The 10,812-nt window shown below is 67.7% G+C and overlaps 4 protein-coding genes across 4 annotated transcripts; 1 reads left to right on the top strand and 3 right to left on the bottom strand.

Moving 5' to 3' along the window:
* Positions 1 to 2,723: 2,723 nt before the first annotated feature.
* Positions 2,724 to 4,080, bottom strand: RRM (RNA binding protein; the record flags this gene model as incomplete). Its single annotated transcript, XM_003063680.1, has 2 exons — positions 3,724 to 4,080; positions 2,724 to 3,248 (listed from the first exon to the last, which is right to left on the bottom strand). The coding sequence occupies exons 1-2, from the start codon at positions 4,039 to 4,041 to the stop codon at positions 2,724 to 2,726; spliced, it is 843 nt and encodes a 280-aa protein (XP_003063726.1). The 5' UTR covers positions 4,042 to 4,080.
* A 224-nt stretch (positions 4,081 to 4,304) lies between these two features.
* MICPUCDRAFT_65976 (uncharacterized protein) lies at positions 4,305 to 5,852 on the bottom strand (the record flags this gene model as incomplete). The annotated part of the gene is made up of 1 exon (XM_003063679.1): positions 4,305 to 5,852. One exon carries the CDS (start codon positions 5,850 to 5,852, stop codon positions 4,305 to 4,307), a length of 1,548 nt encoding a protein of 515 aa, XP_003063725.1.
* Positions 5,853 to 6,303: 451 nt separating this feature from the next.
* MICPUCDRAFT_53671 (ATP-binding cassette superfamily) lies at positions 6,304 to 8,460 on the top strand (the record flags this gene model as incomplete). Its single annotated transcript, XM_003063843.1, has 3 exons — positions 6,304 to 6,661; positions 6,784 to 8,377; positions 8,418 to 8,460. 3 exons carry the CDS (start codon positions 6,304 to 6,306, stop codon positions 8,458 to 8,460), a joined length of 1,995 nt encoding a protein of 664 aa, XP_003063889.1.
* A 72-nt stretch (positions 8,461 to 8,532) lies between these two features.
* On the bottom strand, positions 8,533 to 10,609 carry MICPUCDRAFT_36720 (uncharacterized protein). Its single transcript, XM_003063678.1, has 4 exons — positions 10,396 to 10,609; positions 10,130 to 10,262; positions 9,586 to 10,008; positions 8,533 to 9,398 (listed from the first exon to the last, which is right to left on the bottom strand). The coding sequence occupies exons 3-4, from the start codon at positions 9,943 to 9,945 to the stop codon at positions 8,568 to 8,570; spliced, it is 1,191 nt and encodes a 396-aa protein (XP_003063724.1). The 5' UTR covers positions 9,946 to 10,008; positions 10,130 to 10,262; positions 10,396 to 10,609; the 3' UTR covers positions 8,533 to 8,567.
* Positions 10,610 to 10,812: the final 203 nt, after the last annotated feature.

Below are 10,812 nucleotides of genomic sequence, written 5' to 3'. Positions count from 1 at the left end.
GCCGCCGCCGCTTTCGAGCGCATCAGCTCCTCGCGAATCTCCTGGCTCTGCGAGATCGCGCTCGCGAGCTCCTTCGAGAAGTACTCGCACTTCTCCTCGGACGTTCGCAGTCGCTCCGCCGTCGCGGACGCCTCGTTCGACTTCTCCTCGAACATCGCCGCGATCTCTTCTTTGACCTTCTTCACGTTGTCGAGCTCGCCGGCGACGGCGCCCAGACGTTTCTTCGCGTCCAGAAGCTCCTTGCCGAGCTTGATCGCGTTGTCCGACATCATCTTCGACTCCGCCCGGATGTTCTCGCGAAGCGTCGCGCACTCCCCCTCCATCCTCTTGTTCTCCTCCGTCAGACGCTCGATCTCGCGCTTCAACGCGCCCTCCGCGGCGTCGTCCTCGCGCTTCTTGCTCTCATCCGTCGCGGCATCCTCGACGAGCTTGCTCTCGAGCCAGTGCGCGCGCTCGGTCGCGTCCGAGAGCTTGGCGTTCGCGGCGTCGAGCGCGTCCGCGGCGGCGGACTTCGCGACCTCCATCTCCGCGGCCGCGTCCGATCTCGCGTCATGTAACGCCTTCTTCGCGGCCGTTTCCGCCTTCTCGATCGCCTTCTTCATCTCCGCGTCCGCCTTTTTTTTCGCCGCCGCGACGCGCTTCGTCGCGTCGATCAGCGTCTCCTTCGTCTCTCGCTTCGCCGCCTCGAGGTCGGTCTCCAACGCCGCCGCGCGCGTCCTCTCGTCTTCCGCGCGCGCCTCCGCGGCGTCCACCTCCGCTCTATACTCCTTCTCCGCGCTCTTGAGAAGGCCCTCGAGCTTTCGCGTCGCGGTGCGCGCGGACGCGAGGTCGCTCTCGAGCGTCGAAATTTTCTCCGCGCTCGCCGCGTTTTTAGCCCGGAGCGTCGTCACCTCCGCGCGCGTCGCTTCGTCTTCCGACGGCACAGACGCCGCCTTCGCCTTCGCAGCCTTCGCCGATTCCGCTTCCGCTTCCGCGCGAAGTGCCGCGCCCTTCGCCTGCTTCAGCGCCGTCCTCGCCTCGCTCAGCGACGACTCCGCGTGTTCCGCGCGCGACGCGAGTTTCTGGAGCTCGTCCTCCGCGGCGGCGGCGCGCGCTTCCGCGGCGGAGATCGCCGCCGCCGCCTCGGCTTCGCGCTGTTGCTCTCGTAGTTCTCGTCGTTCTCGCTCCTCCTCCGAAACCGGTTCAGAAGATGAAACGTCGACCGTCGCGCCGCCGCGTCGTTTCAACTCCTCGAGCTCTCCGCGCAAGGTTTTGATCTCTTCGCCGGCGGCGACGAGCATCACGCGGTTGACGCCGTCCTCCGTCTTCCTCGCGCGGACCGCCGCGGCCGCGGTCGCGCCGCCGTCGCCGCCCGCGCTCGCGGCGTCCATCGCCTCGAGCTTCGCGAGCGCGGCCATCGAGCCGCCGGTGGCGTCCTCCAGCGCGCGCAGCACCCTCGCGTTGTCGTCGAGGATGGAACGCTTCTCCTCGAGATGCCGCGCGATGATCTCCGCGAGGTCCGCGTTGTCGTAGAAGCGCAGCTTCTTCGCGGACGCGATCGGGAGCTTCACGAACTGCGCGTCGTCCTTGGCTTTCGCCGCGGCGGCGACCGCGGCGAGACGCGCGGCGACGTCGCCGCCGCCGCGGAGGCTTCCCTCGCGCGATTCCGAGCCTCCTCCTCCTCCTTCTCCTCGGCCGCCGCGCGAGGGCGTGGACGCGGGCGTGGACGCCGCGGAGTCGCCGCCGCCGCCGGTCGCTTCCCTCATCTTCTCGTTCAGCTTCGCGCCCATGCGCTTGGACGACTCCTTCATCGCGCTCGCCCATCGGCTCACGCTCGACATGGTCGGTCAGGTCGCGTCGCGTCGGGGTCGGGACCCGCCGGATCGCTCGATGATGCCGCCTCGAGGCGTCGAACGTTGACGACGACCGCACGGCGCGCACCGCTCGCGTCCCGTCCGCGCGGCCGCTCGGGCTCCGCGACCGCGCGCGCCTCAGCGACCGTCCTCTTCGTCGAGGCGGAGGCGCGACGTCCCTCTTCCGCGTCGTTCGCGGGGACGGGCGCGAGCGCGTGCGGCGGGCCGCGGCGGGCGGTGTGATGGCTGAGTCACGCCGCGCGTGGAAGTTTGCTTCTTCTCCAACTTTTCGCGTCTTCGTCGGATCTTCCAATCAGCGCCGCGCACGCCGCGCGCGACGCTCGCGGACGAGCGACTTCCGCGCGCGCGCGCAGACGCGCGCTCGCGAGGAGGAGCGAGCGAACGCCGAAGCCGCGGCGAGCGGACGGCGACCGAGCGGCGGGCGAGGGCGCGCGCGCGCGACGTTGAAGCGAGCGCGGAAAAAATAATGCGATGGAGCGACTGGACGCGCGTGGACGGCGAGGTGAGCGCGCTCAGGATGGGGGTTTTGATCATCGCGATCGCGCACGCGTTCGCGTTCATCGTGTGGATGTGGCTGACGCTGACGCAGAAGCCGCCGAGGGCGCGCGACCGCGTCAAGGCGTCGTAGCGACGACGACGACGAAGTAGGTAGTCGCGTGGAATGAAGAACGTGCGAGGTCGATGGATGGACGGAGAAGCGACGACTGAGAAGGAAGTTCTGTCCGCGCGAGAGAGATCGCGATCGATCGAGTCGAGAGAGAAGAAGGAACACGAACGACGCGCTTCGTTGAATGAAAGACCTACTCACGAGCAATCTGTACACGCGAGCGAACGCCGCGTCGCGTCGCTCTTCATCCCGACTCGGCGTCGTCACTCCATCATCGCGACGTCGCCGGCTGGCGCGGCGGCGGCGCCAGCCTTGTACGAGTCCAGCTGCGCGTCGAGCTGCTCCTGCGTCATCGGCGTCGCCTTCTTCGGCTTCGGCCCGCGCCCACCCTTACCTCCGCGGCCGCCGCCCTTCGCGCCGCGGCCGCCGGCGCCCTTAGCGCCGCCCGCGGCGCCCTTCTTTCCACGCGGCGCGCTGACGACTTTGGCGACGACTTTCCGTCCGCCGCGGACGCCTGATCCGCCGCGTCCGGCGTTGAACGTCACCGTCCGTCCGCCGGCGCCGACGCCGGACAAACGCCCGGCGAGGCTGCCGCCGAGGCCGCCGCCGCCGCCGATGAGCTCGATCTTGAGCGGTCGGCCGTCGAGCTTGACGCCGTTGTACGTCTGGATCGCCTTCTGCGCCGACGCGGGAGACGCGAAGATGATCTCCGCGGTGCCCTTGCTTCGGCCGTTTTCGTCGAAGTTCAGCCCGGCTTTCTTCACCGCGCCGACTTGCTGGAACAGCTCCTGTCGTGATGAAAAGAAGACGTGGACGGACGGATGGAGGTTGGTGGTGGGGGAGTTTTATTGGGTGAGGGTCCATCCATGATGTATTATGCGATCGATCCGCGCGCGAAGGCGTCGACGGCGTTCGACGTTTCGTTCGATTTTTCTCTCGTCCGAGCCACCCAGCCAAGCGCGAAAGATTGATCGATTTCAGTTCTCGAAGAAGCGAACTTCGAGAGATCTCGCGGATTCGACGGTCGTCCAAGATCCAAACTCGATCGGTCCGCGAAGTGACATCAAACGCGGAGAAGTATCGCGGAAAACGTCGTCCATCCATTTTCGATGATCGATGAGGAAGACGGGAGGGAAATAACCATCCAGGGAACGCGCGATCGGCGCGATCGGCGTTCGTCCTTTCGGCGGGAAAGTCAAGAAGTTCAAGAATTAATTGCACGCGCGCGGCTTCGGATCAGCCGCGTCGTCGCCCGGTACGGACCTTGACGTCCGCGTTCGTGACGTTGAAGTGAAGGTTCGACACGACGAGCCTCGCGCCGCCGCCGCCGCCGCCCGCTCTGGGTCCGCGATTGCCGCCTTGGAAGCGGTCGTGCTGCCACGCGTCGTCGACGGCCATCGCGACGTCGCGCGCGCGACCACCTTGGCCGCCGCGACGCGGTTTCGCGATCACCTTGGCGCGGACGCCGCCGCCGGTCTTCTTGACCGGGGTCTTCTTCTTCCCGGCGGCCGGCTTCTTCTTCGGCCCGCCCTTCTTCGGCGCAGCCTTGATCATGGCGTCTAAACTTTGATCGATGTCCATGGCGCGTGCGATCGACGAGGCGTGCGCGTGATCGTGAGTGAGCGAATTTATGACGCGGTCGAGGAATTTTACGACAGGCTGTCACTGCACGCTCGCGATCACCGCGCGCGTCTGTTCGCCCGCGACTGGAAGAAATACAGGATTGTAGACCACGGTTGTACAGAACGCCGCCGCGCGCGCCGCTCCCGACTACGATAACAAAGCGACAAAATCTACGACTATAAGATACGACGACGACGACGACGACGGCGGAAAGGGACGGCTCACTCGTGTATCCCCTCCAGCGACTTCTTCGACGTGACGCCGAGCCCCCCGCCGCGCGCGGCGTCCGCTTCCACCTCGCGACACGTCTTCTCCGCGCGTCGCGCGACGTCGCGGATTTTCCGCAACGCCTCCCCAGGGTCCGTTATCCTCCCCTCCTCCACGAGCTCCGCGACGGTCCGCATCGCCCCCGCGAGCGTTTCCGCGCGGTTCGCGGCGACGTCCGCCGTCTCCGCGGCGCGCGCGAGCGCGAGCGACGGCGACAACAACTCTGAGGGTCGAGGGTCCGTACGAGCGATGATGTCGGGGTGGAGTTGAAAGGCGTCAGAAGCGGAGTCGAAAGGCATCGAGGGGTGTCGGGATTGAAAGCGAGGGACCCTGGGCGGAGAGAGACGAACGCCGGAAGAGAAAGTCCTTAAGGAACGGCGTTCACCACGCCGACGCGGTCGTATGGGGACCAGTGTGAGATAGAACGCGCCTGATTTGACCGCCGCGGCGACGCGCGTCGACGTCTTCTTCTTCGCCGCCGCCGCCTTCGCTTTCGCGTCCGCGGCGTCGCGCTCGGCTCTCTCGCTCGCCGCCGCCTCGGGCGTCTGCGCGCGTCGGGCCATGCCGAGGACGCTCCACGACGGCCGCGGCGGCAGCGGCGCGTCGTACGCGCTCGCCGCGTCGTTGCTGCGCCAGACGACGGACGACCCCGCGCCGCCGCCGCCGCGGCCGCCGCCGCGGCCCGACGCGCTCGGCCTCTCGTTCTCGTTCGCGCACGGCAACTTCGCGTACGCGTTCCTCACCGCGGCGGCGTCCCTGCTGCGCGCGGTGTCGCTCACGGACAGCGACGCGAGGTCCGGCGGGTCCGTCGCGACGCTGCTGGACGCGTCGGCATCGTATCGCCCGCCGCCGCCGCCGCCGCCGCCGCCGCCGCCGCTCGCGCGAAGAAGACGCCGTTCGCGCTCGCTGCTCGCCGCGGACGCGCGCTCCGCTTCCTCCGCGCGCGAGATGGCGTCGAATTTCTCCCTCTCCGCCGCCTCGAGCGCAGCCTGCGAGCTCTGCAGCAGCTCCGCGAAGAGCTTCTCCGCGGTGTCGCCGCCCTCGCGAATCGTGTGACGATGTTGCATCGCGCTGAGCGACCACACCGGAGGTTTCCGTCCGTACGCTTGGACCGGGACGCTGGACTCGGTGTCGCTCTCGCTGCTGCGGCGCGCGAGCGAGCCGGCGACGATCGCGTCCGGCTCCGCGAGGTCGAACCCGTCGAGGTCGCTGACGTTCGCGACGTCGCTCACCGCGGGCGCGACCGCGCGCGCGCCGCGTCCTCCGCCTCCGTCGCCCGCGGCCCCGCGGTCGCCGCGGCCCGCGGGTCGCCGCGGCCGCGACGGCGCCGGCGCCGACGACGCGATGGACGTGTCGAAGTTCACGCTGAACGTGGACTCGGGCTTCGCGCGGTCCGCCATCGCGCGCGGCGACGTCTCGACCCCGCGCGCGTCGCGCAGTGGGAGACTTCCGAGGACATTCGAGGACGACTTTGCCGTTAATCTGTTGTTAGTTAGGGCCATTCCACACAAAAAAAGTTCACCGGACAGTTGAAAGGGGACGCGATCAAATGTTGAAACCGGGCGATGGGTGAACAACTTTTGTGTCCTGTCCGAGAAACGGACACCTGACCGCGGCTCGACGTGTCCCCGGGGACACCACTCCGCGCGACTCCCTCCGCGACTCCGCCGTCGCGATGCCGTCGCGACGCGACGAGCACGACGCCAACGCGATCGAATCGCCGACGACGACGCGGACGATCGACGCGGACGACGAGGCGTTCGTCCTCTCCCTCGCCGGCCCGTTCCCGCCCGCCCCGCCGCCTCCGCTCGGCCGCCGAGCGCGTCTCCTCGTCCCAGACGCCTTGAACCACTCGCCCACGCCCTCGCCCCACCCCGTCTCCCGACCTCAGGCGCGACGGACGAGAGCGCGTACGCGGATCCGTCCGTCTACGCCGGCGGCGCGCGCGGCGCGATGGCACTCGGCGAGCGATACTCGGTCGCCGTCGCGTTCGCGCGCGTCTCCTTCGCGGTCGCCGTCACGCCCTCGCCCTCGCGGGAAAAAACCGAAACGACGAGAGTAGCGAGAGGAGGAGGAAAAGAAGACGCGCTTCGAAGCCCGAGCCCGGGCCCGGGCCCGGCGGCGTCCGCGAAGACGATCGTGTCCCCGATCGACGGCGTGATCCGCCCCGGGTCGCTCGTCGCCATCATGGACCCGAGCGGGTGCGGCAAGAGCACGCTGCTGGACCTGCTCGCGGGTCGAAAGCGGCCGTCGGCCGCCGCCGTCGGTGCGTTCTATCTCACACTGGTCCCCATACGACCGCGTTGGCGTGGTGAACGCCGATCCTTAAGGACTTTCGCCGTCGTCTCTCTCCGCCCAGGGTCCCTCGCTTTCAATCCCCGCCCTCGGCGCCTTTCAACTCCAACTGACGCCTTTCAACTCCACCCGTTGAAGTCGGCGGCGACGTGTACTTCAACGGCCGCCGCCGCGGCGACGACGGCGGCGAGCACATCCCTCGCCTCACGTCGTACGTCCCGCAGCACGACGTCCTATGCGCGCACGAGACGGTGCTCGAGGCGGTGACGTTCGCGTGCGCGCTGAGAGCGGATCACGGGTACCTCAAACCGGGGCGCGCGCGCGCGACGGAACGCGCGCATCACTCGAGACGAGCGATCGAGCTCTGCGGTCTCTCCGCGGTGGCGAACGACGTCGTCGGCGACGCGAACCGCGGGGGAGGAGGAGAAAGTGCGCGCGGGCTCAGCGGCGGGCAGCGGCGACGGCTGAGCATCGCGAAGGCGCTCGTGGCCGGCGCGAGCGTGTGCTTCATGGACGAACCCACGAGCGGACTGAGCAGCTCTGACGCGGCTACGGTGATCGAGACGCTGTCGAGACTGCGACGCGCGTTCTCGTGCTCGTTCGCGTGCGTGATCCACGCGACGCGCGCGAGGGCGTTCGAGGCGTTCACGGACCTCGTGTTGCTCGCGCGCGGCGGGCGCTGCGTGTTTAACTCTCTGGACGGCGGCGGCGGCGGCGCCGCCGCGTCGCCGACGCCGAAACGGGTCGAGGACTACCTCGCCGCGCTCGGGCACGCGAAGCCGCGCGGGGTCCCGATCGCGGAGTACGCGCTCGATCTCATCACTCCCGTCGACGAGAGCGAGAGCGACGTCGCGGAGGGTCGCGCCGCGCGCGTCGACGTTTCGAACGACTTGTGGCGTCGATACGAGGACTTCGTCGCCCCCGCGATGCGCGCCGCCTTGGACGTCGCGATCGCGCGTCCGGGCACGTCTCCGCGGTCGATCACCGCCGCGGGAGCGCGCCCGCGTGAGACGCGCGTGACGTGCGCGTGGCGGCAGTTTCGAGTGCTGTTCTCGCGCGACGCGCGACTCGCGCGAAGGAACCGCGATGTACTTCTCGCGATTTTCGGCAATGCGATACTCATGGGCGTTCTCGTCGGCGTGGTGTTCCTGGACGTCCGAAACAGCGGCCCCGAGAACGTGCAGTACCAGCTCTCGTTCGTGTTCATGGTGATCGTCGTCGGCGCGTTGAACGCGAACGCCGCGGTCCCTGTGTACGTCGTGGACGCGGAGATATTCTCCGGCGAAACGTCGGAGAACATGTACTCGGTCTTTCCGTACGCGGCTTCGAAAGCGCTCACGTGGGGGTTAATAAACGGCCTCGCGACGTGCGTTTTCGCGACGATAACCCTCGTCCTCGCCGGATTCGCGACGTCGCCGACCGATTCGATCGCGCGGGCTGGGGCAAACTACGGGAGGTTCCTCCTCGCGGTGCTTTTGGCGTTTTTCGCGACGGACGCGTTGATGGGCGCGATCGCGTCGCGCGCGACGTCGCATCAAGCCGCCAACGCCGTCATCGGCGGCGCCCTCGGCGTGCTCTCGCTGTTCAACGGCTTCACCGCGAACCGAAGGAACTTACCGACGTGGTTGTTCTGGGCGCAGTACGCGTCGCCGTTTTACTGGGGATTCGTTGCCGCGTCCGTGCCGTTGATGCGAGCGTACGATCCCGGCGGCGGCGGCGGCACGTCCGACGAGTACGATTACGAGGCTCTCGCGCGCGCGTTCGATTTCCAGAGATGGATGGAATGGGGCGGACTCGTCGCGATGGTGGCGATGACGTGCGCGTTTCGAGCGCTCGTCGGCTCGCGCTCGCGCGGAAGTGAGCAGACTACGAACGAACGAACGCACGTTCCTTTACCGCGATCGCGATCGCTCGCGTTATCATCACAACCTCGATTTCAGCTCGGACAGCCGCACCTTCAGGTCCACCTCTCTCCGCTTCCCTCCCTCCTCCCGCTCCACGGTCACGCGCACCACATCCCCCACGACGCGATCCTCCACCCTCGCGAGCAGATCCTCCACGTGCGACACCCGCCCACCGTCCACCGCCACGACGACGTCCCCGAGCACGACCTGCCCCGTCTTCGCGTCCCTGGAGCAACCCCGCATTCCCGCGGCGGCGGCGCCGGACCCGTCGGGTACCTCCAGCACGACGACGCCGTCGACGTTCATCTGCCGCGCGATCTGGTCCGCGGCGCAGTGCACGCCCATGCCAGCCTTGAGGACGCGTCCGTGTCGGATGATTTGGTTGACGACTCTGCGGACGGTGTCGGACGGGATCGCGAACCCGACGCCGCTGCTCGCGCCGCTCGGGGAGTAGATCACCGTGTTGACGCCGATGAGGCGACCGTTACTGTCCAGTAACGGTCCGCCCGAATTCCCCGGGTTGATCGCCGCGTCCGTCTGCACAACGTCGCGGATGCGGCGTCCGGTGATGGACTTGATGTCGCGGCCGACGCCGGAGACGATGCCGGACGTGAGCGTCTGGTCCAGGCCGAACGGATTGCCGATCGCGAAGACGCTCTGGCCGACGCGAAGGTTTTGCGTCGTGCCCACCTCCAGCGGCTTTAGGGTTTGGGGTTTAGGATTTTTTCCGGGTTTCGAGCCGCCGCGGTCGCTCCGGCTTCCCTCGACGAGCTTCAGCACCGCGAGGTCTTTGTCCGCCTCGTATCCCACGAGCGTCGCGTCGAAGGTCTCGCCGTCGCTCGTCGTGACCTTAGGGCCATTCCATACAAGCGAACGTCGGGGTGGAGTTGAAAGGCGTCAGGTGGAGTTGAAAGGCGTCGAGGTGTGTCGGGATTGAATACGAGGGGCGGGCGGAGAGAAACGACGGCAAAAGTCCTTAAGGATCGGCGTTCACCACGCCGACGCGGTCGTATGGGAACCAGTGTATAGAACGCACCTTGGCGCGTCTCGCGTCTTTGATCACGTGAAAGTTCGTGACCAAGTGCCCGTGCGCGTCCCACACGAACCCGCTGCCCGTGCCCTGCGGGATCTCGAACACGTCCAGGGTGAAACCTCCGGGGGAGATTCGCTGCGCGGTCGCGGTCGTCGTGATGTGCACGACGGACTGACTGCAACGCTTGAACAAGTTCACGGTGTTCAGTTCGCTCGGAAGTAAGTTTTCGTCGTCGTGCATTCGCGCGAAGGCCTCCTTGGTCGTCTCCTGACAGCGCGCGACGTTGCTGTCCACGAGCGTCTGCAACAGAGCGTCCAGGCGTTCACGCGTCCTCAGCGGGATGAGATGCGCGCGCTCGCGCATTCGAGCCACGAGCTCGGACTTTTCCACGCAGTCTCGAAAGTCGATCGACGCGTCGGAGAGAATCTGTAATTGGGATGTATGGACGGAAAAGTGCATTCGTCGGTCAGTTGAAACGGGACGCGATCAAACGTTGAACCTACGGGACGGGTGAAAAACGTTCGCATCGGGGAGCTCGAGAACGCGCCTGCTTGATCTCGCCCACGGTGAGGTGCTTCGCGATCGCGTCGTAGAACGGGTCCGTCGCCGTGGACGCGGTCACGGCGGCGACGGCGACCGCGGCGGTCGCGGCGAACCCGGCGGTCGCGCCCGGGAGGCTCCTGTCGTCGTGCGGAACGAGACGAAGAAGCGATGAGTCGACGAAGGCGAACGAACGCGAACGCCGCGTGATGTGACGACTGCGAATGGGTAAAAAAGACAAGTGGCGTGGATCTCGGACGACCTATCTCGCACCTCCGCGCGGTCGACCCCTCGCCGCCGCTCGCGGGGTCGTCTCTCCGCAGACCCGGCGGCGGGAAGACGCCGGCCGACGGCGCGCCTCGTCGCGCGAGCCAGCGCGACGTCCACGACGTCGCGCGCGCCCGCGCGGAAGAGAAGGCGGACGCGGAAGTTTTTTCGACGGGGACGCCGCCGAGCGCCGAGCGACGCGCGTTCGCGAGCGCGGGCGCGGGCGCCGACGCGACGCGAGGAGACGCGCGCGCGCGCGCGGCGTCCCTCGCGATCCTCGCGAGCGCGCGCATGGGCGACGGGCGTTCGCGCGACGAAGACGGCGCGCGGAGACGGCGCGAGCGCGCGTTGACGTGACGACGCGAGCGCGCGTTGACGTGACGACGCGCTCGTGAAGTAATCCTGCAATGCAATAATGTAAAA

Source organism: Micromonas pusilla (genome assembly GCF_000151265.4).
Source record: "Micromonas pusilla CCMP1545 genomic scaffold MICPUCscaffold_15, whole genome shotgun sequence".
Lineage (NCBI taxonomy): Eukaryota > Viridiplantae > Chlorophyta > Mamiellophyceae > Mamiellales > Mamiellaceae > Micromonas > Micromonas pusilla.
The sequence above is the reverse complement of the archived record's forward strand: the minus strand, read 5'-3'. Positions and strand labels throughout refer to the sequence as shown.

Bases quoted from the DNA above. Each gene is read 5' to 3' on its own strand.
- MICPUCDRAFT_36720 (XM_003063678.1), bottom strand. From the start codon at position 9,945: ATGCGCGAGCGCGCGCATCTCATCCCGCTGAGGACGCGTGAACGCCTG. The intron at 9,399-9,585 runs GTGCGTTCTATA...AATGGCCCTAAG, and splicing joins AAGACGCGAGACGCGCCAAG to GTCACGACGAGCGACGGCGA.